The sequence below is a fragment of the Syngnathus scovelli genome, chromosome 6 (genome assembly GCF_024217435.2).
Source record: "Syngnathus scovelli strain Florida chromosome 6, RoL_Ssco_1.2, whole genome shotgun sequence".
Taxonomy (NCBI): Eukaryota; Metazoa; Chordata; class Actinopteri; order Syngnathiformes; family Syngnathidae; genus Syngnathus; species Syngnathus scovelli.
In genome coordinates, this window is record NC_090852.1 from 10,723,541 (window position 1) to 10,748,792 (window position 25,252).

The following is a 25,252-nucleotide window of genomic DNA, read 5'->3' on the forward strand; positions in this document are numbered from 1 at the left end:
GGATTAAACAAGGGGTCAGGGGTTACTCGGTTTCTAACACCCTTCCACCACAAAATAAGTCTTTATCCAAATCTATAAGCACACATGCATGTCATAGACTCAAGACTTAAAATCAAAAGACAAGTGTAATACTTGGGTGTGATTATATTTACGATAAAACACAAGACAGATGATTTATAGCGTATAGTATGGAGGCTTTGTCACCACTGTAATTCCCTTGAAGCTGGGCCCAGTTTGACACAGACTCAAGAGGAGACAGGTCAGGGTTAAATAGTTTAGAATAAGGGAGGGCAGGCAGGAAGTCACAAAGAAATGACTCGACATATTCTGACTAAAAAGATAATTAGGATTAATTTCCACTACTTGAAGTGTACATCATGAAATCAGGGAAGAGGATTGAAGTCTTTGTAAAATGCTTGCCAAGATGTTCACAGCGTGTCCTCCTGCAGAGTGGAGTTGGCTGGGATTTGCAGCGTTTATCTGCATCACTCAATGGATTTAGAGATCCTCTGATGGGATTACAGGGAAGAAGCGTCTGATGGGATGAGATACAACTCGATAAATGTGAACAGTATGAGCTCACACAAAAGTAGACTATCAAATCAATATTTCATGTTTTTTTTTATTTGTACATTTCAACATGTAATCGGCATACACTGTAAGAAATTAAATAGATAAAGGCAGTGAAATATAGTGACCTTGACTAGTGTTACGTCATGAGAGAAAAGGAGCAGTCCCTCTTCTTTGGATCTGCTTCCCTAGTGTGGCCATTTGAGATAATTACAGCAAGTGACGTCATGTTTTCTTTGAAAGGTTACTTAACGGACTCAAACTATCTTTGTTTCTCGTGGATAAGCAGTATAGAAAATGGACGTATCGGCTATATATGGTGATGATTATTTAAAAAGACAATTTATGGTCCTTTTTTATTTTATTTTGTTGCATTTGGAGATTCACGCACAGGCAAAATATACTACAAGGCAGACGGTAAAGGAATGGATGCAACAGTCGCTGAAACATACATGCAAAATTTGCTGTTGCAAAAAAAGACAGCAGATGAAGCCAGAACACGAGATTACGTGTAGGCGCTCACATTTAAAAATCAGTTAAGATGTTAAAAGTACTTATGTGTACAGCACACTTTAAATTCCCCAAGGATGCGTAAGTGTGAATGTATTGTGTATTTTTTAAATCCTCTCCTTGTCACAGATGGGGAACGTCTGTTATGGTGAAGCCAAAGGCCTGTTACATGTTAAAGCAACAAATGAGTCTCTAAAAAGCAAAGTTTTGTTGTAATCTGCCACATTACACACAATAATAATTCGAAACCCCGATTGCACAATAAACTGTTTGACTTCATTGAAACAAAACAACAAAACTTTACATCCCGCATACTGGTAATTTTGATAACGCAGTGGGTGGTACAAAATTGTTCATGGTGCACAAAACACAAGGCAAGGTGATTTTAAAAAAAAAATACATATGAGCATGACATGAATTATAAATACAGTACCCTGTCTTTAAAAGGCATTAAAAAAACCTTCAAATACTGCATAAAACAGAGATGGTGATTTAATACATGCATTGCAAGTTGGTGTATTCTTCATCAACTTTTTTTTTAAATGAAACCACCAGACCACAGCCTAAGAAACTAGTGCATTCAGTGCAGAAAAACACAGCCAAGCACTTAGCACATACATTATGATGATTGCCAAGTTCATACATTTTCTTCCGTGTAATCTATATTTGAAAATGGATGATTTCAAGGCATTTCAAAGCTTAACATTTCTAAAAAAAAAAAATTATTACAACGTACAAAACTTGAAGGACTTGAATGCCAATAGTCCAAAAAGGCCAAGGACCAGCTCTAACTAACTGCGCTAGATAGGCTAAGAAGTACATAGGTAGCATAGTGACTTGATACTGTCTAGTCTTCTCCTATGAATCAAGACTGATTTGCTGGCTGTCAACTGCGACCTTACTATGAAGGAGCCACATGAACATCTCTGAAGTGTGAAGACAAAGCATGTCTCAGATTAGATGGAGGTTAAGGTAACACTGAACATCTAAATCTCTCATGGATGTGAATCCTGGACCTCATATAGTTTTTATATAATATTATAATAACACTGTCCCATAGTGACATACTGTACTTGAGGTTAGTTCATTCTCAAAACACTCCTGGCTATTTTCGAATCCAAATCCAAAAGAGCATCAAGAGGCATGAATTAGCCACCTTGATATTGCCATCTCGCAGGACTATCTCTCTGCTTTGCTTCTTGGTGGGCTTCCACAGGAAGCATGGTCACATTAGAATGTGGGGTCAGAGCTATCTCAGCTGTGGTAACCCTGTTTCTGCGACAGGCGTAAAAGTTCCTCACGGATGGCCTTGATTAAGGAGGCGGAAGACTGCGTGGGAGGGGTCGCATCCAGTGAGAGAGGGGCAGAAAGGTAGCCTGCCCCAACGTCGAGGTGAGCGGGGGTAGCTGACGGCTCTCTGAGGGCACTTCTGGCCATCTGCGAGATAAACAAGGAAGTCAGGCCAGAAAAGGAAATGTCACTTGCGAAGCTGGAGCGGTTCTCTGATAATTTGTCACAGAATGAATATACTGTACGGTAATAAACTGCATACTTGTGGCTCACTATTCACAAAATACTCTTATAGTGTTCATGTTCTTTTAGTGCACTAAACCAGCATCTGTCAGTGTGAAAAAGTGACATTTTATAATATACATCCATGGAACATACATAAGAGTAGAAATGTATTTAGGTGGTTGCACTTACTGCACTGTTATCTGGTAGTACTCTGCAGTAACTGTCCTCATGGTAGTTGTTCCAGCTGATGCCTCCATTCTGTCTATCTGTCCATCCTGGATAACCCCTGAACCCGACGGGATAGCCATTTATACGGCTGGACAGACCAACCTGTGTAAGATGATGAAGCTGGGCGCCTGCACACACACACACACACACACACACACACACACACACACACACACACACACACACACACACACACACACACACACACACACACACACACACACACACACACACACACACACACACACACACACACACACACACACACACACACACACACACACACAAGGGATTTCTTATATGACATCAGTCTGCTGTCACCAATTTCATTTTGCTGCAAACTTTATTGTGTGTTTGTCTCTGTCAGTGTGAGATTGACTCTGTACAGTCAATGCATAATACTATTAGTGTGGAAGCCTCACTTCACTGCCTTTAATAATTTAAGAGGAGCTAAGTCTTTCAGGTTGACACGACCCTATATATATATATATATATATGGCCCTCCCCCCTATATAATTGACAAACCAGAGACGCGATAGCCAACTGTTACAAGACTAGTTGTGTTAAACGTATAATGTGTCTCCCAAGTCATAACTGACAAAATGGGTATTGTAAATTCAGTGGCAAGGAAGTTTTTTTTTGTGCTTTCACAAATAATAAGCAGTTAACATAGCTTCTTCTAATAAGAGAACATTTTCTTCTTTGTATTTAACGGCAGTCTTGATGCTTCCTGCTTATGCTTCCTCACAGAGATCCGTCTTGCTACGATGACAAATGTAGTGTGGGGTGTACTTTGTTGTTCATTTTAAGTATACCAAGATGCCAAGTCTCTGTCATTTGTGGGGTCTCACATTATGAAAAAACAACAAAAACAGACATTTAAAATCAATCTGTATGTGTGTACCTTGTTTTAGTTCAGTAGACAATTCTAGCAGTGACAATACTATGACTTCTTATATAAAATACACATATAATGAAAGAGGGCCGTTTGAGAACTGTTTCCAGCTTTACCTGTAGTGCCTCCTACTGGCCGCGGCCGAGCCGATGTAGGCAGCTCGTCGGCATAGAGGCCTCTGCTGGAGTAAAGGCTGTCGAGCTGGAGATGCTCCCCGGGCCCTGCTGCCTCTACTGGGGATAGGTAACTCAGACCACGGTCCTGCCTAGAGAACACGCAGAATGTTACTTTTTATTTTATTTTTTTAACGCTTTAAAGAAATCAAGCCTCCAAACCTCAAGTCATGCAAGAGAACATGCAGGAGAGTTTGTTACGGTAAGTCCATCACTTTTGTCTAATGTACATGACGACTTGTTCACTTATTTATATCAAGTGGCTGTGGCCCAGTGCTCTACTTTCCAGGAAAAGACCATATTGCATGTGAATATGTGGTGTGTTCATATGCTAGAGTGCCTTCGTGTTTCGGGGGATAGCTAAGAGACCGTCGGACTGTTCCATTAAACCGATAAAATAAAAATGACCCCTTAAATTATTCATAAATTTGACGTGGTGGATGGTGGAGGAAACAAGGCAAAGTAGATATTATTCAGCGGTGATCAATAACAGGATTTGAAAATGAAAATCCACTAAGGCGCAATAAATGACGTCAATTGAATGATTTCCTAACCTTGGTATTAAGCCTTGAACCAGAGGAGGAGACACACTCAGGTCGCTGAATTTCTGAGGGGAACAGAGAATGGATCAGTAATGACAGACATAACAAATGAAGTATCTATAAGCAATTTTTAAGTTTGGATGAATTCTTCCAAAGCTCAAGTTACAAACAGCGCTACTTTTTATTTTTGCTACAAAACCAGCTCAAGATCAAGCATATGGAGTGAACATTAATGTTGCACCTTAGTTTTAAAGGGAACTTACGGGTTTATATAGGAGGCTAACAGAAGATCTATACTTGGCTGATTCGTTTGCAAAGATTAGTTTGAAACTACTGTATAAGCGTCATTCTGGAAATTAATTCAAGTGAAAAATGTAAGGGAACATAAATGGAAGACTTGTTTTGTGATTTTAAAGCACATAAACTTTATGTGCTTTAAAATCACAAAACATAAAGGATACAAATTGACATATTGTGGTATTTTTGTCTCTGCCATCACAATAAGCTACTTACACCAGTGTAAGAAGGGCCAAGGGGTTGATGGGAGGTGCCCCAAGGTCGGACGCCACGGCCTGGAGGGCTGGAATCAGAAGTATTGACATTGACCCCTGGAAGAGTCACCCCTGCCGAACTGCCCTGGGAAGTGGGTGACACCAGGGCAAAGGCGTCATCCAGCAGCGAATGCATCTGCTGACGCGCCTCTTCAATGGAGGGCTGGGGAGGCATGTAGGGTGGTGGTGGAGGTGCATGTCCAGGAGGTGAGGAAGTGGGATCTACAAAGACTTCATCTGTGGGGGATGGGCTTCTGTGGGTCAACCCCGGGGCTTGGTCAGGGTCCGACTGAAATGAACACAAGAAAAATGGACGGCGTTAAGGCTCAATAAAATGTTGGGATATTCTATACATAGAAAAGGTTTTAATGACCAGGCACTGATATTAAAACTTACTACATAAGCCACGTTGTTCACCCCAGGATATTTCCTATAAACAGCTTCAGTGTCTTCAGTGATGAGGTGATCTTTGTCTGCATCTGTCAATCTTCCATTTGACTGCTCCTTCATCCTCTGTTTTGGAGAACGCCTCCCTCGAGCACTGGAAATGAAATAAAAGGTCATCGAATTGTGTGTATTTAGGTTATGTATGTATGTTTATGTATATGAGTGTACATACGTACACACATTACAACTAAGAATAAAAGGCAACACCCACCCTTTTTGCGGTTCATTGAAGATGGAGGAAATCTGTGCATTTTGATCCAGGATCTTATCCATCTGCATCTGTGTTTTATGGTAAATGTGATCCTGGTCTTTGGTGTCCGCAAGGTCTACGTCATCCATTGCAGGAAAATCATAGTGACCCTTCCTCTTGGCACGCAGGCGGATCTTGTTTCGATGATGCTCAATCTCTGATTTCTGCCTCATTGCTACTTGGATCTGATGAGAAGACACATCAAGTAGAAAGGAAATGTGAACTTTTGGGTTTATCAACATGCAAGTATAAATATGAGGACTGAGAAAGGCAAACCTCCTTGTTGATTTTGTTGGTCTCAGGCAATTTGCCAGTGGCAGTGTGGCTGTTGAGGGGTGGGAGCGTCATAGGTTGCATAGCAATAAGCTGCACTTTGTTGGGTAGTCTTCGGCTTACGTCTGTGGCCCGCGACATTCGGTCAACATGTTCAAATATGGAGGCAGATGACGTCTGTTCATTGAGGCCATTTGTAGGAGGAGGACCTGTTGAGGCAGAAATGACGAACAGTTTAAAGGTCTTGAATAGGTCTTCAAAAGTCTAAATGACCATGTTGAGTCAAACTAGGATATCTGGTGGAAAGTACAATTAGGGTCAATACAAAAAAACTTGACCTTTTAATTTGACTAGCAACATTTATTTTGTGCGACTGACAGTTGGGCTGACAGTGATGAATGGTGGGAACAAGATAAGCACAAGGGTAAAACAGAAACAAACAACACAAAGGGACATTCACTGAGACAGACGAAAAGAAAACAAAGTCTTACCAATTTTATTTTTGCCTGCAACGCAATAGAAAGAAAAGACAGGTTTATTGGAAAAGATCAATCCTTAGTCAAGTTGATAAACCGATGGGGACTCGGGCCTTCAATCGAGTCACTTGTGTTCAGTCCCATAACAGCGCAAGCACCCATTTCGTCCTGCGCCCATTTATGAAAATAGCAAACAAAAGAAAATTCTACCCATGCACGCAGGTGAACCGCACTTTACGTTAAACGATGAAAATAGGGACCCACGTGTTAAAATCCAAAGCAAACAAAGCAGCATGACAAAGAGGGACACAGTGTGAATGATAACAGCTTTTCCTAAGGTGGTTATGGGTTCATTTAGTACGAGTGACGGAAACCTCTTATACTTTAAAAATAGTCCCTCCACATTGGGGTGCATGTATCTCAACACCATAACGAACTACAGGAAAAGATTTATCAGTGGAACAATCAACAACAAAACAAAACAGAGGTCAGTCCTGTGTGGGTGAGGTCAGACAGGCTGCAGTGTGCCTGACTGCTTCTGGCTGGCTCCAGTACGTCTCAGAGTGGCACTGCAACCTTCAATCTGTCGACAAGCTGTCAAAATAACTTCCTCTTTTTGTTTTCCTTCTTTTGCTTTTCTAGACTTAATCCTTTTAGCACAGTATAGTGTACTATTTTATAATACATTTCCAGTAAAATACTGTTGGGAGACAAAAAATTAAATCATCTCACTGTTCTTTTCAGTGTTTATATTCCTCTCCCCCTCTTTTGCTGTGTTGAGAAAAGGCTTGAGTGTTGCCAGGGCCACTTGCCATTTAAAACATTGATGGGGACCTTACGTGTCTGCTTGCTGTCACTGGGTGTGGCCTGGGCTCTCAGGTTCTCCTCAGTTGACTCGCGCCCACTGGAGCGGTCACTCACCACGGAATCACCGTCTGATGGTGAGATCCTAAGCACAAAACACACACTTAAATGAATAATTGAAGCCTGAGGATGGGCTTGCGTGCTGGGATATGCTACATTAAAAAAAAAAAAAAAAAACACATCAGTTTTCTTTCAAGGTCAAAGGAGTGACATTTGTAAGATAATACAAACAGATGGCAAGGTCGACAACAACAACAACAACAACAACAAAACAAAATCTGTGGCAGACTACCAGGCCAAAAGGAAGCCCTCATGGTCTTGGAAGTCAATTATTGATCTGTCAAAGCTTTGTGTCTGGCTGGCTGAGTAAACTGAGTTTAATAATTTTATTGCTTGAGGTTTCAAAAATGAACAACAAGAACAAAACATACACACTTCAAGCAGTATCACTGGTAAGATTATGATCATTATGAAGATGATAATGATTATTATTAGAGCCAATTTCTGTTAAGATTTTAACAGAACGCAAAGGCCTTAACTTGAACCCTACATTGGTGTAATCACATTGGCTTACTATGGCATATAATGTTGCTGATTATCCAGCGAGTAGGCCTACTTTTTTTCTTTAGCTACCTATAACAGAAAACATCCAATTTATACACTAAGAAAGTACTTTGAAAGTTGATCTAAACATTGCGTGTATTTCTTTGGCTTCATTCAACCACTAACAGTGGAACATTAAAACAATGGAGAGAAGGTTAATGCTGTTTATATCATGTTATTCTTTTCTTGCTTCGGTTCCCCGACCCACCCCCCTGCACTGCCAGGATCACTGACCTCTCTCGTCTTCGAAAGCTGCGGGACGCTCTGGTTGAGGAAGCAGAGTTTTTGGATATGGGGGTAGGGACATCCCCATTCTGGGAAGGACTAGGGCCTTCCTTATCTGAAATGGGCAGAGGCCCTGCTGGGACAGATTCCTGGACCACCATAACATCATCTTTGTTGTGCTGGCCAAGATGCAGCTTAGCAAAGTCAAAGCCTTTCACACTGGGGGCCTGTAACTGAAACAGAGACATTTACAATACAATACAATGCAATACAACTTTGGGTTGGTTAAGAAGACATAATAGGGAGTGCTACCAAAGGCTGAAAGTCTACAGCAGCAAGGTTACAAGTTTCTGCCTTGGCAGGGCTGCCTTAAAAAAATGTGTGACACTTTGTTGAAAGAATGATCCCAAATGCACACAAAGGAAACATAGAGCCACTTTGTGTAGCCCACACTGAAGCAAAAAATACTCAGTGGGCTATTAATCTGGTAATATTTCCTTCATAAATTAAAAGTTTTAGCCACACCAACAACAAACTCATCTATAAATCTACCACTTCTACAAAATGATAACATACACCCCTACAGAAAAAAACCCCACAGACGACTGCTATACTGACATGACACACAGTTTACAGACAGCAAAGCATGGTCCTAATGTCCAGTGAAGCTACAAACACATCGATCTGTCTGGCTACTAGACTACATCCTGTACCTCCTGCTTGCCCCGCCTCTCTTTGGAGGCGACTGTCATTCTCTCTTCGTTCTGTATCTTCTCACTTCTCTTTTGTACTGCCTTGTATTTTACTCCATTCGTTGCTTCTGCTTTGAATGGTTTTGTTTCAGACTTCTTCGTTTCTTCGTCTTCCTCCTCCTCATCATAAACTCCTTCATCGTCTTCCTCATCCTCCTCCTCTTCTTCCTCCTCCTCCTCACTGCTTGTAATGTCTTTGCTCTTTAGAGTGAGTGTTCCCTGAGCAAAAGCAACGGTTGACAGGACAGATTCTTCCCATGTGTAGCTACGCAGTCTTTTTAATAGTAAAGGAACAGTAGTTGCCTTAATATAAATGTAGCAACAACAACAGTCAGGACAGGAAGCACACAGTCATTTGACAAACTACCAAACACTACTCTGCACCTACTATTCGATACCTTTCTGTTTTTAACAGTGATTTCCTCCTCCTCATTCTCTTCATCTTCATACTCCGCTTCTTCCTCCTCATATGTCCACTCCTCTTCGTCTTTACTAAAATCAATAGCCCTCTCATGTTGAGGTAGTGCCTGGTGAACGGAAGTTTATGAGGGAGCAGAGGGGTGAGTGGTATTAAGTGAGAGATTGTGAAGTTAAATTGGTTTCTTTTGTACATTTAACTATCAACATCAGTATGGGTTTGTGGGCTTCAAAGCAGAGCATTTACTGGTAGAAGAAGATCGAAACCAGACAAAGACAAATCAAACATTGCCTGGTAAGACAGGGATCCCAAAAATACATTTAAGTACTATTTAATGATGTCGGGAGTCGGGACTTGCCTGAGGAATGAGGAGCTCAGAAAGAATATTGCTGTCTGTGGCGCTGTTACTATGTTATATGCCATGTTTTTCTTGGAAGAAAAAAATAGCTTTGTCCGATAGTAATTATCTATACAACTTTTACTATACTGGCTTGCAGGAAGATGGAGACTATCGAAACTGACCTCAGGCCAAAAGTTGTGTCCATCAGGTGCTCGTATAGAGACAGACAAGCAGTATCATTTGCATTCACACCATCACTGAGTGGCATAGCAACACATGATCTACCTTCTGTCTCTGCTGGATGGATGCCATGGCATCTGGTTGGAACTCCAGCTTGTCTATCCGACACAATTTCCAGTAGAGGATGGCAATGATGATCATGACCAGCAAGAGAGGAATCACCACTCCGATGATAATCCACATGTTGGGGTTCTCAGTGTCAGAAGGTGACGACGGCATCTTCTCCACAGCTGAAGTGTAACAGACAGAAGTTACACTCAGTTAGGCCACACACAAGGAGATGTAATTTGTTGTTAAGAGTTGGTTCTTGACTCTTAGCTGTAATTTTAACATTTCTTCCTTGAAATAAACTTGCTTTATCCCTTGGGGGTGTTAATTAAGTAAAAACAGCCAGCCTGAGAGCAGAGGGACTCTTAGCCCGTTGTCCCTTCTTTAGCGTCACACTGCTGGTACATTGCATGCAAGGGAATGTAATTAACTCACAAGAAGGATCACATGGAACTAGAAGAGTCCTGCAAGTTTTTGTGTAAAATGCACAATGATCACTGATATGACTGCATTGAAACATTTTCTTTATCTTTCAGTGGAACTTCGGCACCTGTTGACCCATATTTTTGTCAATAGGATTTAGCTCAGGGCTCAGAAAGCCACTTCAGAATAATCCTGTGTTTTGTTCAGATCCATTCTTGGGTATTTTTAGCTGTGTGTTTTGTTCTTTAACTTGTTGTTGAGAGACAGCTTTTTTTCACTCTAGCATCAAGAGTTCACTGTACCCACAGATTTGAAACCGTGTCAGATGTAGCAAAGCAGCCCCAGAACATAACAGAGCCTCTTCTATGTTTCACAGTGGGTATAGTGTTCTTTTTCAGTCTCAGTCTCTTAATACTGCATGCATTTGGCAGATTCCAATCTAGCTGATTTTAAGTTATTTTAATTACCATATGGAGGGGGGTGGTTCTTTAATGGTAAAGTACCAACATTTTGGTCCATGTGTGTTTGTTGTTATAAAACAATGATAAATAAGATATTCGATAATTGGATTCAAGTGAATAAACACTTTGGCTTCAAACAAGATACCCTATCAATAAATTGCCACAATGAAGATACTCACGTTGTGCCAAAATGCCCTCAACACGATACCCCAAGATGATGGCCGCTTTTTGGACATCCAAGCTGTTGAGAATGTTGGCCATTTCAACAGCAGGAACCCTCTGGCCATCGGGGCGCTCCACAAAATACACAACTTCCAAGGGATGGTCCGCACCTACAGGCCGGTTCATGCTCACAACCTATGAATTGACACAAAAATCAGCTAACGTGCGACCCTCGACCTAGAATGATAACCACTAAATAATGGAATAACGGGCTCAATGAATTGGTTTCTACAATAATTCCTACTGTTGTCATATTTATGAATGAAATACGATGACATCCACACACAGGCTGAGAATCTGAATGCCTTCAAGGGCACACCCTCGCTAACATGAAATGGCCAGCACGGCGCATCCATGAACACTTTTGAGCTGTCATTTAACGACTGCTCCCAAAGTGCGTTCTGATTTTGTGACACAGCAAGCTAGAAAGGTCTGGCACAGTTAGGTTACTACTCATAGTCATCACTCTGGCAACATTCCAGTTTAAGACATTTCTGTTATTCATGTCTCATTCCTCTGATGGGTCAATATTTTACCAAACACCAATCTCTGTCTGCCCTCTAAAATCTCTTCATTGTGCCAAACGCAAAACGCAAGCACAGTGAAAGAGAAACAATGAATAATTTATCTGATTTTTGCAGCTCGCAGGAAGCATCAAGGAGGGTCACAGGGAAGAAAAGCAACTACACTTTGTGCAGTTGTGGTCTCTGAATGGGGGCTGAATGGGATGCTGTTGCCATGGGGACAAGGCCCCATCTCGCTCCATGTGAGGCTGATGAGCAGGTGCAGGGCAGCCCCACAAAAGCTCCAGCCTGATTAGTAAAGCAGTGAGGCTTTCAGTGCTGACATGAACACTAAAAAGCTCAAATAAGGAACCCTCAGTACTCACTTGGTCGCAAGGTAGTTAGGACTTGCATTAGGGAAATGGCACAAGGATGAAATCTTTAATGTTAAGTCATCAATTTGCAAACAGACAAATGCTCAAGGGGTCATTCTAGCCAACTCAGTAGCATCATAATGTTCTGAAGATCATCACAGATTCTTTTTGTCTGCCAAATTAAGAAACTAATCAACACTAAAAATACATTTTAGATAGTATTCACTCTGACACATAAGGGTCACCGACAAAATAAAAGTTTTAAAATTTAAAAAGACAGTATATACACCTGAACGCTGCTATTGCCAACGTCGGTGGCTCTCTTGACACGTCTGACTAGTCCCATGGCTTCCCCAAGTAGCATGGCCACCCTACGCTCGATGTTGGCTTGAAAGGTCCTCTGGCCCACTTCACTGTCCGGCACTCCCAAGAGAACTATAATGAAGAAAAGCAGAATGAAGCTATGCAGAATTTACATTTCAAACCAAAGTTGCCCAACATGATTTACTGCATGGCAGATTACAATTACTAACTGAAAGCATCTTACCTGTTCTCACCCAGGAGGAGCGAAGGGACTGGCTCATGTTTAACTTTGGATAATGAAAGGCTTTTGATGTTGGGAGAAAAAAAAAATCATAACATTGTTCCAGCCATCAACGAAAGACAGGTCATATAACCGAGTTCTATACCATTCAGTGAATAATGCTATTATAATAATAATCTCTGTAAGACTTACGCTCTGCGATCTGCAAGACAGGGAAGCTCATGTAATAGCTGAATTCCACCTTGGTGAGCTTCATTAGAGCAATGCTGACCTCTGATCCCATTAGATAACCCTGGGGGCTCTGCACAGTGAAGGTGATGTCTACTGGGTACCTCCCCAGTTCCAGATTTTTAGGAACAGCCATGGTAATATTCATTATCTGTAGCACAATTTGACAATCATGTTCATTTTATAAGGTCTACATGTACTGTATACTTTACTTCATAGAAAATATTGTCAATCTCTGAAAGCGTTAACCTTTAGTTAACCAAAAGTAGGGCATATAATTGGGCAGTTTGGCCGAGGGCATTCTTGGTTAGTTATTCATGAAACAAATCTGTTCTGCAACAAATTCCTAAACAATCCTAAAGCAGCCACAACATTGGGTTACATAAGATTCTACACAAACCAACTCTGTACTTAACCAAATAAACCCTTTATTAACAAAAATCTCCTATAATCCTCAACAACTAGAGCATGAAGAAACAGAGTATGTTTGGGGTCTAGCTAACAATAGGTAATTCACAAATATTTGCTATGTACTAGACAGGAATAGAAAACGACAGAATTTTCTGAATTAGAATCTCTGAATGTTGAGGTTCAGATCCTCAGGCACCCAGAAGATGATTTGACAAAAAATGGGTTTTTGTGAGACTATGCTGAGAAAAAATGATTATGAGTAGATTTTTAACAGGCTGTCACTCTGTATACGTGCTGCAACAATCAGAAATAATTTCAGCAATCATTCTCTTCTCTTTTAAAAGATTGATTGATTATGATTTGAACAACACAGATTTTGCTTGCAAATAGGAAGGGAAACCCACACGAGTGTTGTTTCTTTGATTTTTACTACTAGTATTATTATTATTTTTTTAAATCAAAGTGCAAGGTTGTATTTCTTGTTCTCACCATTTTGCTCCACTTACATGCACTGTGAAATTGGTTGACGCCTTGGAGCGCTGACACACTTCTGCAAAGGCCATGGTCAAACCTTGCTCAATGCGCTCACTGAAGTCGCAAAGTCGTACATCAATGTGACCTGGAACAAACTGAAGCACTGCACATTGGGAGAGGATAAAGGAATTTAAGCAGAGTATGATAGCAAAATATTATGTTGAATTCTTAGAAAGCAAATTCACCTGTGTGTACTTGATATTTATTGTCTTGTGTCATCCAGTGAGGCGACACATACAGGAAGTGGCGTCCTGACCTTTGTAAGGCGTTGATGACAGATATGGCTGTGTACACAACTGGATCGGACATGACCCGAAATACAAACTTTGGTGGTGGCTCTATAACCTTGAAATACAAAGCAATAAAGTTTTCTGTTTTGTTACATTTGCTCATCAGTACAACACGCAAGCAATGTGAGTAAAAATATATAACAATACATTTGTATTTTGACTTAGGAGGGTTAGTTTTTTTGTGACACGAGTTGTTGCTCAGACTTTTTTTTTCCTTAAGTCACGAGTAAAAATTCGAGTTACAAACACAATGGTGGAAGCTAACGACAAAAGACGCAGCAGATAATGAACAATTCACTACAGAAACAAGTGTTAAACCAAAGTACAAACACTACCTGACAAAAGTTTCGCAACGTTAATGTTCACAAACAACGTTAATCATCATAGACAGACTAAAAAAAAAGTAGCATTTCGGTAGTTATCTCTTTAGACAACGAATATTTTGAAGCTAACGTGGAGCAACACACGTATAGACCAGTCTCACAGGTATAGAATCTTTAACGTCTGCGAAAAATAACAAATTATTGCAACTTGGAGGGGTGAGAGAACAGTTTCCATTCACCGGAATATGGAATGATGATTTGAGATAAAGGTATCACTGTATTTACAGTACAAAATCAATAAAGAACATTTCTAACTCCACTGATGATAATAAGGTACCTGTAACTCAAACGATTTGTTGAATTCCCGCTTCAGAATCTCTTCGACTTGAAATTTGGCCTCTTCAACTTTGGTCCCAGATGGCAAACCTTTACAGTAAAACAAAGTCAAATGATATATAAATACTATATATATTGTTTCAGATCTTGCATGGTGATTTACCTACAGTATAGCCATCAAAAATCAATTTGGAAATATCCTCAAAGGTCCTTAATTGCACACCAGGACAGATCAAGTGCAACTTATAGGAGAACAAAATGACTTACCTATTGTGATTAAATACTCGGGCTTCTCAATATTGCAGAGGTACTGTCTGGATGTCTGAGTTGTAATCTGCCACTCATTACCCATGACAGGGGTAACGTTGTCAGTTTGATGAGAACTTGTGTTGGCATTTGGAGATGCGGCTATGGGTGAGAAGGTACTAGCTTCACTGTTGGTTGGGATCAAGGTCATCGTGGCTGGATTGTCAAATTCATCTTTAGTCACTCCCTGATCACCCAACATCACAGGAGAGGTTAAGGACTCATTGGATGAAACTGAGGTGATGTTGAATGCTTTTTCAGTTAAAGGATGCTCAGCAGGTCCAGAGGAAAACGCTATTGTTGCAGTGAAGACTGAAGTAGGGTGTAGGGTAGTACTTAGTGGGAAGACCTCTGTGACGAACCACTGGACATCAGTGAGAGAAAAGGAGGACATTACATCATCTGGCAACAATTCTGTAGAACTGGGTAGTATAACAACAGAGCTGTGCAGGCCAACTGTATGAGTACCTGCAGACCAATCTGCAGTTGACATGTGCGTTGCCCAGAGGGAGGAGGGGCCATCAAGCTTTGAGCTATTGAAAATCTCTGTTCTTGTGACAGTTGTCTCACCATGAGGTTCAAATTCTGACAAACCACTATAGGAGTCATCCTCAATTAATTTTACATCAGTGGTAATGCTGCTGCTGGGCGTGATGTCTGAAGGACTGATGGGCAGCACAGTGATGTTCCCTCTTTGTTCAGCTTTACTCTTGGAAGCAGACTTCTCCTTAGTCAGCTGTGTGGTGTAATACTCTAAGCTGTTCATGTCAGGTAATAGCACATCGGTCGGTTGAATACTGTAAGTATCTGGCCAATCTATGCCATCTGATGCTTCTAATGTCTCACTGCTAATTGTGGCAGTAACCTCTTGTGTGTGAGCTACAGTGAAGTGAAATGGAGAAGGATAAGAGGCATCCATTGATGTTCGAAGTAAGTGGGTTGAATACATTGTCATTGGGCTTGAAGACGGCAAGATATGAAGATGATGCAAGGACGAAAGGGATGTGCCCACCCTGGACGGAAAGGCTGTGTTGTAATGTTCTCTATTGTCCTCTTGATCGTACGTATCGAGAACCTTGGTGGCCAGAGAGTAGTCCGCTTCTTCAGGATTGAATGCTATCGTCTCCAAATAATCTCCACTCCCCCAGTCGAAGTCCATGCTATTGGTGGGGTAGAAGTCATCTGGTGGAACTTCTTCTGTTGGCTCAGATGATGGGGAAATAAGTTGAGAGTCCATGAAAAGCAGATGGTCACTTGGGGATGAAATCTCATATGGTTTGGGACGAATGTTCTCTGGTTTATTCTCTGGGATTGGGGAACCACTTGTACGTGGATAGTTTTCATGCTTTATTGTTGGACCCTTTGTAGGGTGTCTTAAGACATGATCTAGAATATAATATTCATCTGATGAAGTGTTCCTAAAATCTAGTGTGCCACTTTGTTCACCAGGTAGTGAGGTCGTTGCTGTATGTGGTTTTTTTGGATCACTGATTTCTTCTTTTCTAAAACTACGCTGTGTTACTGTTGACTTTTCAAAAGCGGGAGGCCTTGAAGAAATTAACTGAGTTTGCATCAGAGATACTGAAGGAGTTTGCAAAAGAGTTTGTTTGGCAGAATTTATCCAGGCCACCTTCCAGTCTCTTGAAACTTTAGATTCCTCTAATTGTGAAAAGGATCCCAAAACAAGTTGAGATGGATGCAATGATGGAGTATAAAGAGGCTGTAATTCTTTTGCATTGAAATCACTTAGAGTGAAGGATTCATGTTGGGGTTGAGAAACTAGTTGTTGAGTGCCAGGAGAGTTTTCCTTCCCTATGACTGGAGTAAGAAAGGGTGGCGAGGGTGATAGCGATGGCCTTGTTGGACTCGAAACATCTCCAAGAAATCCGTTGCCGTGGTGTGTAGAAACTGATAGAGACTCATCTACGAAGAAGCAAGGAGGATTAAATTTAACATTGGCTACGAAGCTAGCCTTACTCAGAGTTAAGAACAACGGGCAGAGGTTAACAATGAAAACAACTGTAGCTGAAACAAAGTTTTGAACAGAAATAAAATTGAACTCGGCACAGAAATACAAAAATATGAATATTCCTCTTTAGTAAAAAAATAACCAATAAAAAAACAAGACCAATCAGTGATATTGCTATGATGTTGCAGTGTTCTCTGTGTGTTTTTGACCAGTCACTGTCCTTATGTTGGCCACTTGTTCCACCACCAGCGTGTTGGTGGTCCAAAGGTGTAAAAACGTACACATAATTGTACTTGGTCGCTCGTAAATAACAAACAGGTAATCATCAGTTTTCTCCAGTGACAACTTTAGGGATAGAATGTGCAGCTTGCATGTATGCTTGAGAAATAGGTCATTGTTTGAGGTCACACTATGGCACGTGACCTGGAAATGTCATTTGAGTGGCACAGTAAGACTTTTGCAATACCTGTGACAGTTCAAATGGAAAGGCTATAAAGTATCAGTATTTGAATAATAATAATAACAACAATCATGACTATACATAGTGTAAAGATGCTATACGTGAAAGTTTTGTTTTGTTTTATCGCTATAACTGATATATAGCCTAACTTGTAATTATCAATAATTACAGTAATCAGGAGAAATCTAATTGACAGCTATTTGGAAATGATATTCAGGCTTAGCTCGATGTGACAGACAGCAGTTATGCATTGGGCCACAGAGTTAAAACCTGACAAAGTTCTTAAAGGCCAGATCTGCCAGCTGGTATTCTGAAACATGAGTGTGTTACACACGGCTGGTCATGCATTGTTGGACTTCATAATGTCAGTAAAACAAACCACCAAGACCTGTGCAGATGGACACCGACAAGTATATTTTACACAACCATCAAATTCTGACAGTAAGCTTTCAGGTTTGTCACATCCCTTAATTCTATCATTGCTTTATTCCTTTTTCTTTCTTGAAGTAAAAATCAGTTAATGGAATGTGGTATATGTACATCGTTGAAGACATATTATTCATGTTTAGTTTGGGACCAAGTGTGACCAAACACATGATCAAAGGCAGTGCATCATTTGGGTTATCCTGTTTGTTGAAAGAATGCAAAATCTGAGGGCAGTTAGATATGTAGGAAATGGCTTGGCACCAGAAAGATGCACCATGTTTTGGTAGTCTGGTAGTCAAAGAAAAAGGACACAGTGATGTTCCATTTTGTTAAATGCATCATCACTTGAATAAGCAAAGGGGAAATAATTGTCATCATTTAGATTTGTAAATAAAATGTTGTAAATTAAAGGTTTAAGTCCTAACGTTGAGTGTTTTTACCAATATTTTAATATTAAAAAACCTTGTGCACATTGTTGTATCTAACAAAAGGTTGAAGCAATTTGTACCGATAAACCATGGTAACATTTTAAAAGCTTAGTTTTGCCATTTCATGTTATAATTACTCTATTACTAACATTGTATTTCATGGCTCTGAACGTAATTTGTGCTGTCTCTTGTTTTGTTTTTTGTTTATATTTTTGGGATATAATTTTTGGGATATCAACATTGTATTTCATGGCTCTGAGTGTAAATTGTGCTGTCTCTTATTCCTTTTTTGTTTATATTTTTTGGATATCAGTCAGTATTTCAACAATACTGTGATTGTACTGATGACTATGATAATTTAGTTCCCTTTAATTATGATTTTAAATTTGCTTATGTGCTTTCCAGGCGCTCACACAGGAAGCCTGAAACTGTGACCTGCTGTTCACTCCCATAGACCCCATAATGAAGCACATGTCTAAAAATGTGGGACATCTCATTAGTTTGACAACACTAAAGAATTGATGCCATGAAATTTAATTTATTCATGGTTTGAGAAATCACAGGGTAATGAGATTCCATTTCCGTTCATCTGGTCACAATCCTTCATGTGTCTTTCAGACCTGTTTTTCCTACTTTGTATATAGGCTCTTTCTAAGCAACAATTCAACAATCTCATCCGTCCGTCCGTCCGTCCGTCCGTCCGTCCGTCCGTCCGTCCGTCCGTCCATCCATCCATCCATCCATCCATCCATCCATTAACACTTAATTCTTGGTAGAGGTCTACATAGAAGTGGGCTAAAAAATTATTAAGTAGTTACTTTCTTGCTCTACCCATGTAGCTCTCTGAGGGGTCTTGTTAAAATTGATTTGAAATACAGCAGTGATTTCCACGAATCAATATTACAAAAGGTCTGCTTGTCTCTCATGGAAGCCCAACCCTAAAAGCTAACCTGATAATGCTTGGGCAGTACTGGTGATGCCTAGGATTGAATCATAGAACATATTCCACTCGTTTTGCCTGTCTTCCCTCAGTCCTCCAGGGATAGACAGTGCCAGTATAGAAAAAGAATAAACTTCATCAGTATCAGAGAGAAATACTTTGCCACTGTGATAAGGACAACAAATTTTTGTATTGTCTCCAACGACCTTAAATGACAAAATGGGTGGCCAAAATCGTTGCCAGAAAGAAGCATGCCAGCAAAAGCAGAGCGTTCACACATTTTTCAAACAATAATAACATTAATATTTTTAACAGCATAGTTTCATTAGATTCTGTTTTCACATAAGCACGAGCATAAAAATCAACATTGTTTTGTAGTTGATAAACACTAAACTTAAATGTGGGATTGGGTTGAAACAAATGTGAAAGAAGAGATATTTTTGCTTTAGCACAAACCCATGAGAGGTTTTCCAGTTCTTTTTTTGTCATACAAAAATGAAAGTCAGACATGCTTGGCTCATATTATTGCTGTCAGAGCCCCAAAAGGTATGATTAAAATATCCATCCATCGATCCATCTTCTCCTCATTAGCGAGTCTACCCCAGTTGACTTCAGGGAAGAAGTGGTTCACACCTACGGACAATATAGTCTTTAATTAACCTAACAATCAATGCGTTTGAAATGTGGGTGGAAACTGTTAGAGTTAAAGATAAATTGTTATGAACACTACAACGCTTTTAAGACTTCTGAAGCCTCTGCTTTGTGGAACCCATGTTCTGTCATGTGAGATCAAACAGGAGAGAGTCGACAAGGGAGTGACGTGCCCTTGCGATTGCTTTGTGATAAGCCCCCGCACGCAAAATTGGTGGTATCCACTATCCACTTAGCTTGTGAGTCGGGATTCTCCCAGAAATACAGGCATGTAACATGAGCAGCCCAAAAGATTTCAGTCACGCAGCATCCTTCGACACTGCTTCAATTGTCATTCACTCTGCGGCTGGTGCTGTTCACTGGCTAAGGTTATGGAGTCCCTTTAGATGAAACTGTCAATATGAATCACCTTGTCAGACAATAATCACAAATCTGCAGACTTTTTGAGATTTGCAATCAATAACCGTTCGGTTGAACGATCTATTTTGATAAACATACTGTATGACTAATAATAATAAGTTGTAGTTCATCAAAGCACATGTTGAGATGAACTCAGAGCAGGACGTACATCCTCAAAGATGCCTTCAGCATTGCACATGTCCACTGAGATGAAAAGAAAGGTTAAGCACCATGATTCATTCATAAAGTTCCAGGGTGCCTCCACACAGCATACACAAGCAACATGACAATTCAATGTACATTTTTATTTATTAATGATAATAATATGATTATCAAGAGCAGCTGATGTTATAGACCCGTCCGTCCCAGCCTTCATTGCTATGATCAGAGTCAAATACCAATTTGTGGAGATGACGAGTCAGGAAAAGACTGCTAGTCACTGCTTCTTTGTGGCCTTGTGAATGCTGGAGCACCCAGAATTTAGCTTTGGATGGGTTCTAGCCATTGATCGGACATTGGCCCCCTGCTGTAATGAATAATGAATGACCATGTTGTCATCGCATACATATCCAATTTCAACTTAGTCTTCCCTGGCCTACAGCTCTGTGGGGTGAACTTGCCAGTCACTGTTCTAAAATAAACCTGGTCTTTTAGTTGAATTGTAAAGTAATGGAAAAGTGCCATGTTGTCCAAGCAAAAGCCCAAAATTACAAGTGACACACATAAGGAAAGTGTTGTGTCATGGCAGATCAAATAGGGGGCGGCGTGGCTCAGTGGTAGAGTTTTAGCTTCTCAACTTGAAGACTGTGGGGTCGATCAACCCTGGTGACCATGTCGACATGTCCTTGAGCAAGACACTGAACCCCAATTTGCTCCCTGGCAGCACCTTGCATGGCAGCAGTCTCCCACTGGTGTATGAATGTGTGTGTGTGTGAATTGGTGAATATGAGGCACTGGAAAGCGCTTTGGGCACCATGTGGTGTAGATAAAAGCTCTGTATAAGTGCAGTCCATTTACCATCTGGAAGAGCAATTAAAAATAAGTCACCATATCCTGCTTGACCTACAAACTAAACAGTGAACTTGTATGGAAACGGGAAGAAACCTCCTCAATAGGCAGCAGTAGTAGATACAAATTGTAAACACCGAACAGAATCACAAAATACAGAATTTGTATCCTATTGGAAGAAGAGGTTAATGGCATCTATAAGGAGCAAATTAGTGTTCACAGTGTCTTGCCCAAGAACGCTGTGAGAGCGTACTTTCATTGTTGTTTTTTTACCAACTTTCACTCTATACTATATAATTACCAATTGGATGATGTTTAGTGGAATATATTTTGGTTGTGATGCATTGTGTTCTGCCTGTTGTCATGATACAATAATGTACAGCTCAAACAAAGCGTTCTTAAAATGTCACTGTTTGATTCTAAATTGTGTGATGCCAGTCCAAACCATAGTAATGCGGTTGTGTTTTTTCTCTGTGAGAAAATGTTCTATGAAAAAATTGGCCTTCATCTTGGTGAAACTAAAAGCATGTATCAAATGCTTTGCTATAAGAGCAAAAACAGAAGTCAATAATCAAGAACAGAAAAGTCATTATGAAATAATACGCTAACTGCAAAAATATCTTACACAGATTTCAAAGACGATATAGAAATTATTCAGTATATGACCACTCAGAGCCAAAACAAAATAAAACAGAATAATGAAAGTTCAGGACCGAAAGCATGAATAATACTTTCGTACATACATGAAATTGGCAGGTTTTTTTTACCTTACGATAAACTGTACACATATATTCAATATAAACTCTTGAGCAAGTTCTGTACATACCAAGAAAAGTATTAATTCACATTTTTTCACATTTGTCTTACAACATCAAAATTAGATCAGAAACCCAAAAGAAATAGTTCCAACATATTTAAAAATACATAAATAATACTACTGTAATCTAAAGTTTAGTCAACAGACCTTCATTGATTTATGTCACAGTAACAGCATTACCACGTGTTTCAGTGCATACGTTTTTTAGAAACCCCCCCATGTCTCACATAAAACATTGATTTTTTTAGTTACTAAAGGATGACATTATGGACCCTGACAACTAATCAGTGTACATTATTTTTCACTGTGAAATTTTGTTTTGAAAGTATACCAAACCAAAGGCCAGCCAGCATCCCAGAAAAGAGTGAGGTCCCACTCTTTGTGCAAATTCTGATTAACAAATAATGCTACAAACCAATGTGTTATTCCATAAACATGTTTTGGATTAACTAATTCTCCACTTCCTGACAGCCAACCAGTCACAATAATCCTATTAGCACATAATATAATGGGTTTATGACTAACTTTGGATGGTCCTTTTAACTAGGCAATGTGTTCGGGGATGGGAGTTAGTGGGGGAAAACACCCCCAGAGTGCACCCTTTTACTAAATAATGGAAACAAAATAACTTTACATCCGGGTTAAGACAAAAATATGTTTTTCTTTTGTTTTTTTACATGTTGCTAATTTAAGCATACATCATGATTCTAATTATTTAAATATTGGAGTTTTGTGTCATGTTGAGGAAAGGAGATGATATTCTTGCTTTTACAAGGTCATGATCATTGCCACTAAGATAAAAGTTATTTTTTTAAATTATGAATACTCACTGCAATCTAATCTCACTCTGCTGTATCTTTTGTGTTGCACACAACATAGTGAAGCAGATCACACACATGCAGTCTTGCAAGAAGAGATGTTTAAGTGAAAGTGGGGTGCTTCTTGAAGTGACGTTAGAAACTATTGCATTGCTCTAGGGCACCCTTTCAGAAGTATTTAGTGACATTATGCAACCCAGAGACAGATGTTCCCTTACCTGCAACAGGTGAGTCCGCTGCTATCATGTTTATCAACAGGGTCATCCCAAGGATCACTGTTCCAGGGGCGTGGGTGTCCATGGAGGTCTTGACCATCACCACCAAACCCACAACGGAGACTAGTCCTGCCATTATATGTTGGCGTTAAGGTCAAGGCATTTCAGCCAGGTATAGAGAAGTTTCATCCAAAGGGACGGGCCTCGTGGGATTTTTTTTTTTAGGTAGGAGTCTTCCTCTGGCAAAACGTGTGTGAATTGCTGGAAACAAACAATATGAAAATTGAAAGGTCAACTCTGTTTGACCACTGCCTACATATTTAAAGTTCATAACAATGGCTACTGCGTTGGGAGCAATGGGTTTCATTGAGATTTTCTTTGTAAAACAGTATTTGCCAGTTTGCCAACGCATGTAACCTACTAAAGGGCATGCATTGAACCTCTTGAGTTTAACTTAGTGTACATGACATAGTACACCACGTGCCCAATAGTTTTCTATAGCAAGTCCTGTTGACACACTATGGACTTAAGGTTGAGATGTCACTACGCCCACTCATAATGACCTAATGTTGAAATAAATGCATACATAATTCAGTAGTTTGATTTTGCTAGGCTTAAAATGACAAAAGTGCGACATTGCTTGCTCCCATATCGGTCTCTCCCATTGCACACATGCAGTGACAGCCGTCTCTATCTTCTGCCCTACATCCCCTCTCGTCACTCGCAAGCTATGCAGACGCAAGCGGCTAGCAGCATTCAATACAACTAAATACCCGGTAATGTGCAAAAATCGTTATTGTTACCACAATAGCCAAAAGCCTTCTTTAAAATCAAAGAAAAAACGATCCCCCCCTAATTAGGCAGCTCATAGCTGCGGCACATGCAGACTTACCAAAAACACGGTGAAAGCTCAATGAAATCCTTTGTCTGGGTTAGGAAATATTCAAATGCAGGAACCAGAAAGTAGCCATGGGAACATTAGCGTGCTAACCTGCCTATGTCAAAGTTAATTATGTAAAAAAGCAAACATGTTGGCAGCCAGCATCATTTTGACACTTTAGTGATTGCAGTTATCGTCTCGAGTCTCGGACAAGGATTGTGTTGGCCCCGCCTTCTGATTGATCTGATTCGTCTATAGGACCATCAATGCTTGCTTTGATTGGCTGAGCTACGCGTTCGTCAAATATTTTTTCAATCGAGGTTGGTCATTTTCGACAAGCGTCTACGGCTCCCACGGCAACATTGTCCACAGCTATGATGCGCAAAATGCTTGCCTGAAACCATGAGTCAAGTACAACTTTTTGTATTAGTGGCACAGTCGACCAAACTTAGGCTAGAAATGCAGCTATGAAGGGGACACGCAGATTTACAAATCAGCGACATGACGTCACCATGTCTATAAATAATAACTCAAATAAAAATCAATTACGAACCAGTGGTCTGACGTATGCATGTGTCTCCTATTGGTGCACGTATCCACCTAGTGGTAGCGTCAAGGGAGTGCACCACAACGACCAAGACTTCAATGCCACCCCTTACATCTCTATTTATCGCTCATGGTAAAGATAATGTTAAAGATAATAATGATAGTATGATAATGAACCATGAAAAGTGATCACATTAAATAATAAATATATAAACAAATATATACCATTAGTATAAATCCACATAGACAAGAAGCAAAGAGCCAATAATAATTAAACACAAGTACCTATATATGCTTTTCCATTAGCGGTCAAAAGGTACAATAAACCTGTCCACCTGTCGCCATTCATACAATCGAATAAGTCATGGCCTCTTGTGTTCTCATTAGCTTTATGGTTATTCAAACAATCCGAGATTTTACACGGATTAAATGAAATTGTGAATAAAACAAGATCACCATTTTTAATTAATACTTTTTGTGATATTTTTATTTAGTGATATGCTTTGAAATCATACAGGAAGAACCAAAGCAACAGGAATTCTACCTGTGCTCAAGGTCATCTGCCAGCTATCAAACCCTGGAACATATAGAAAGCACGAGCAACATCTACTCCAGGAACATATAAAAAGCACGCGCAAGAAACTCATGTGACTTAACAGTTTATTGTAAATCCAAGACAAAGTGTGATTACATTTCTCCACATATACAATATGCATATGTGAGCATACAAATTGTCATTAATAACTCGATTCACCTCGGAGACCGAAAAAATGATCAAAAGTAACAGTGAATAACAAGCTATAACATAGTTTACCAGATT

The 25,252-nt window shown here is 40.0% G+C and overlaps 1 protein-coding gene across 4 annotated transcripts; it reads right to left on the reverse strand.

The window, feature by feature from the left end:
- Positions 1 to 602: 602 nt before the first annotated feature.
- si:ch211-1e14.1 (UPF0606 protein KIAA1549) lies at positions 603 to 24,107 on the reverse strand. Of its 4 annotated transcripts, none has more exons than XM_049723154.1 (24): positions 23,899 to 24,107; positions 23,010 to 23,135; positions 14,837 to 16,798; positions 14,571 to 14,659; positions 13,806 to 13,965; positions 13,593 to 13,723; positions 12,640 to 12,826; positions 12,451 to 12,510; positions 12,193 to 12,338; positions 10,984 to 11,161; positions 9,918 to 10,102; positions 9,273 to 9,401; positions 8,836 to 9,093; positions 8,132 to 8,355; positions 7,270 to 7,379; positions 6,446 to 6,460; positions 5,958 to 6,163; positions 5,643 to 5,866; positions 5,381 to 5,525; positions 4,947 to 5,273; positions 4,446 to 4,498; positions 3,835 to 3,983; positions 2,785 to 2,951; positions 603 to 2,517 (listed from the first exon to the last, which is right to left on the reverse strand). In XM_049723154.1, the coding sequence occupies exons 2-24, from the start codon at positions 23,104 to 23,106 to the stop codon at positions 2,335 to 2,337; spliced, it is 5,385 nt and encodes a 1,794-aa protein (XP_049579111.1). In that variant the 5' UTR covers positions 23,107 to 23,135; positions 23,899 to 24,107; the 3' UTR covers positions 603 to 2,334. The 4 variants fall into 4 exon arrangements, with proteins under 4 accessions (XP_049579111.1, XP_049579108.1, XP_049579110.1 ...); XM_049723151.1 differs by having other exon boundaries at positions 23,010 to 23,267; XM_049723153.1 differs by lacking the exon at positions 6,446 to 6,460 and having other exon boundaries at positions 23,010 to 23,267.
- Positions 24,108 to 25,252: the final 1,145 nt, after the last annotated feature.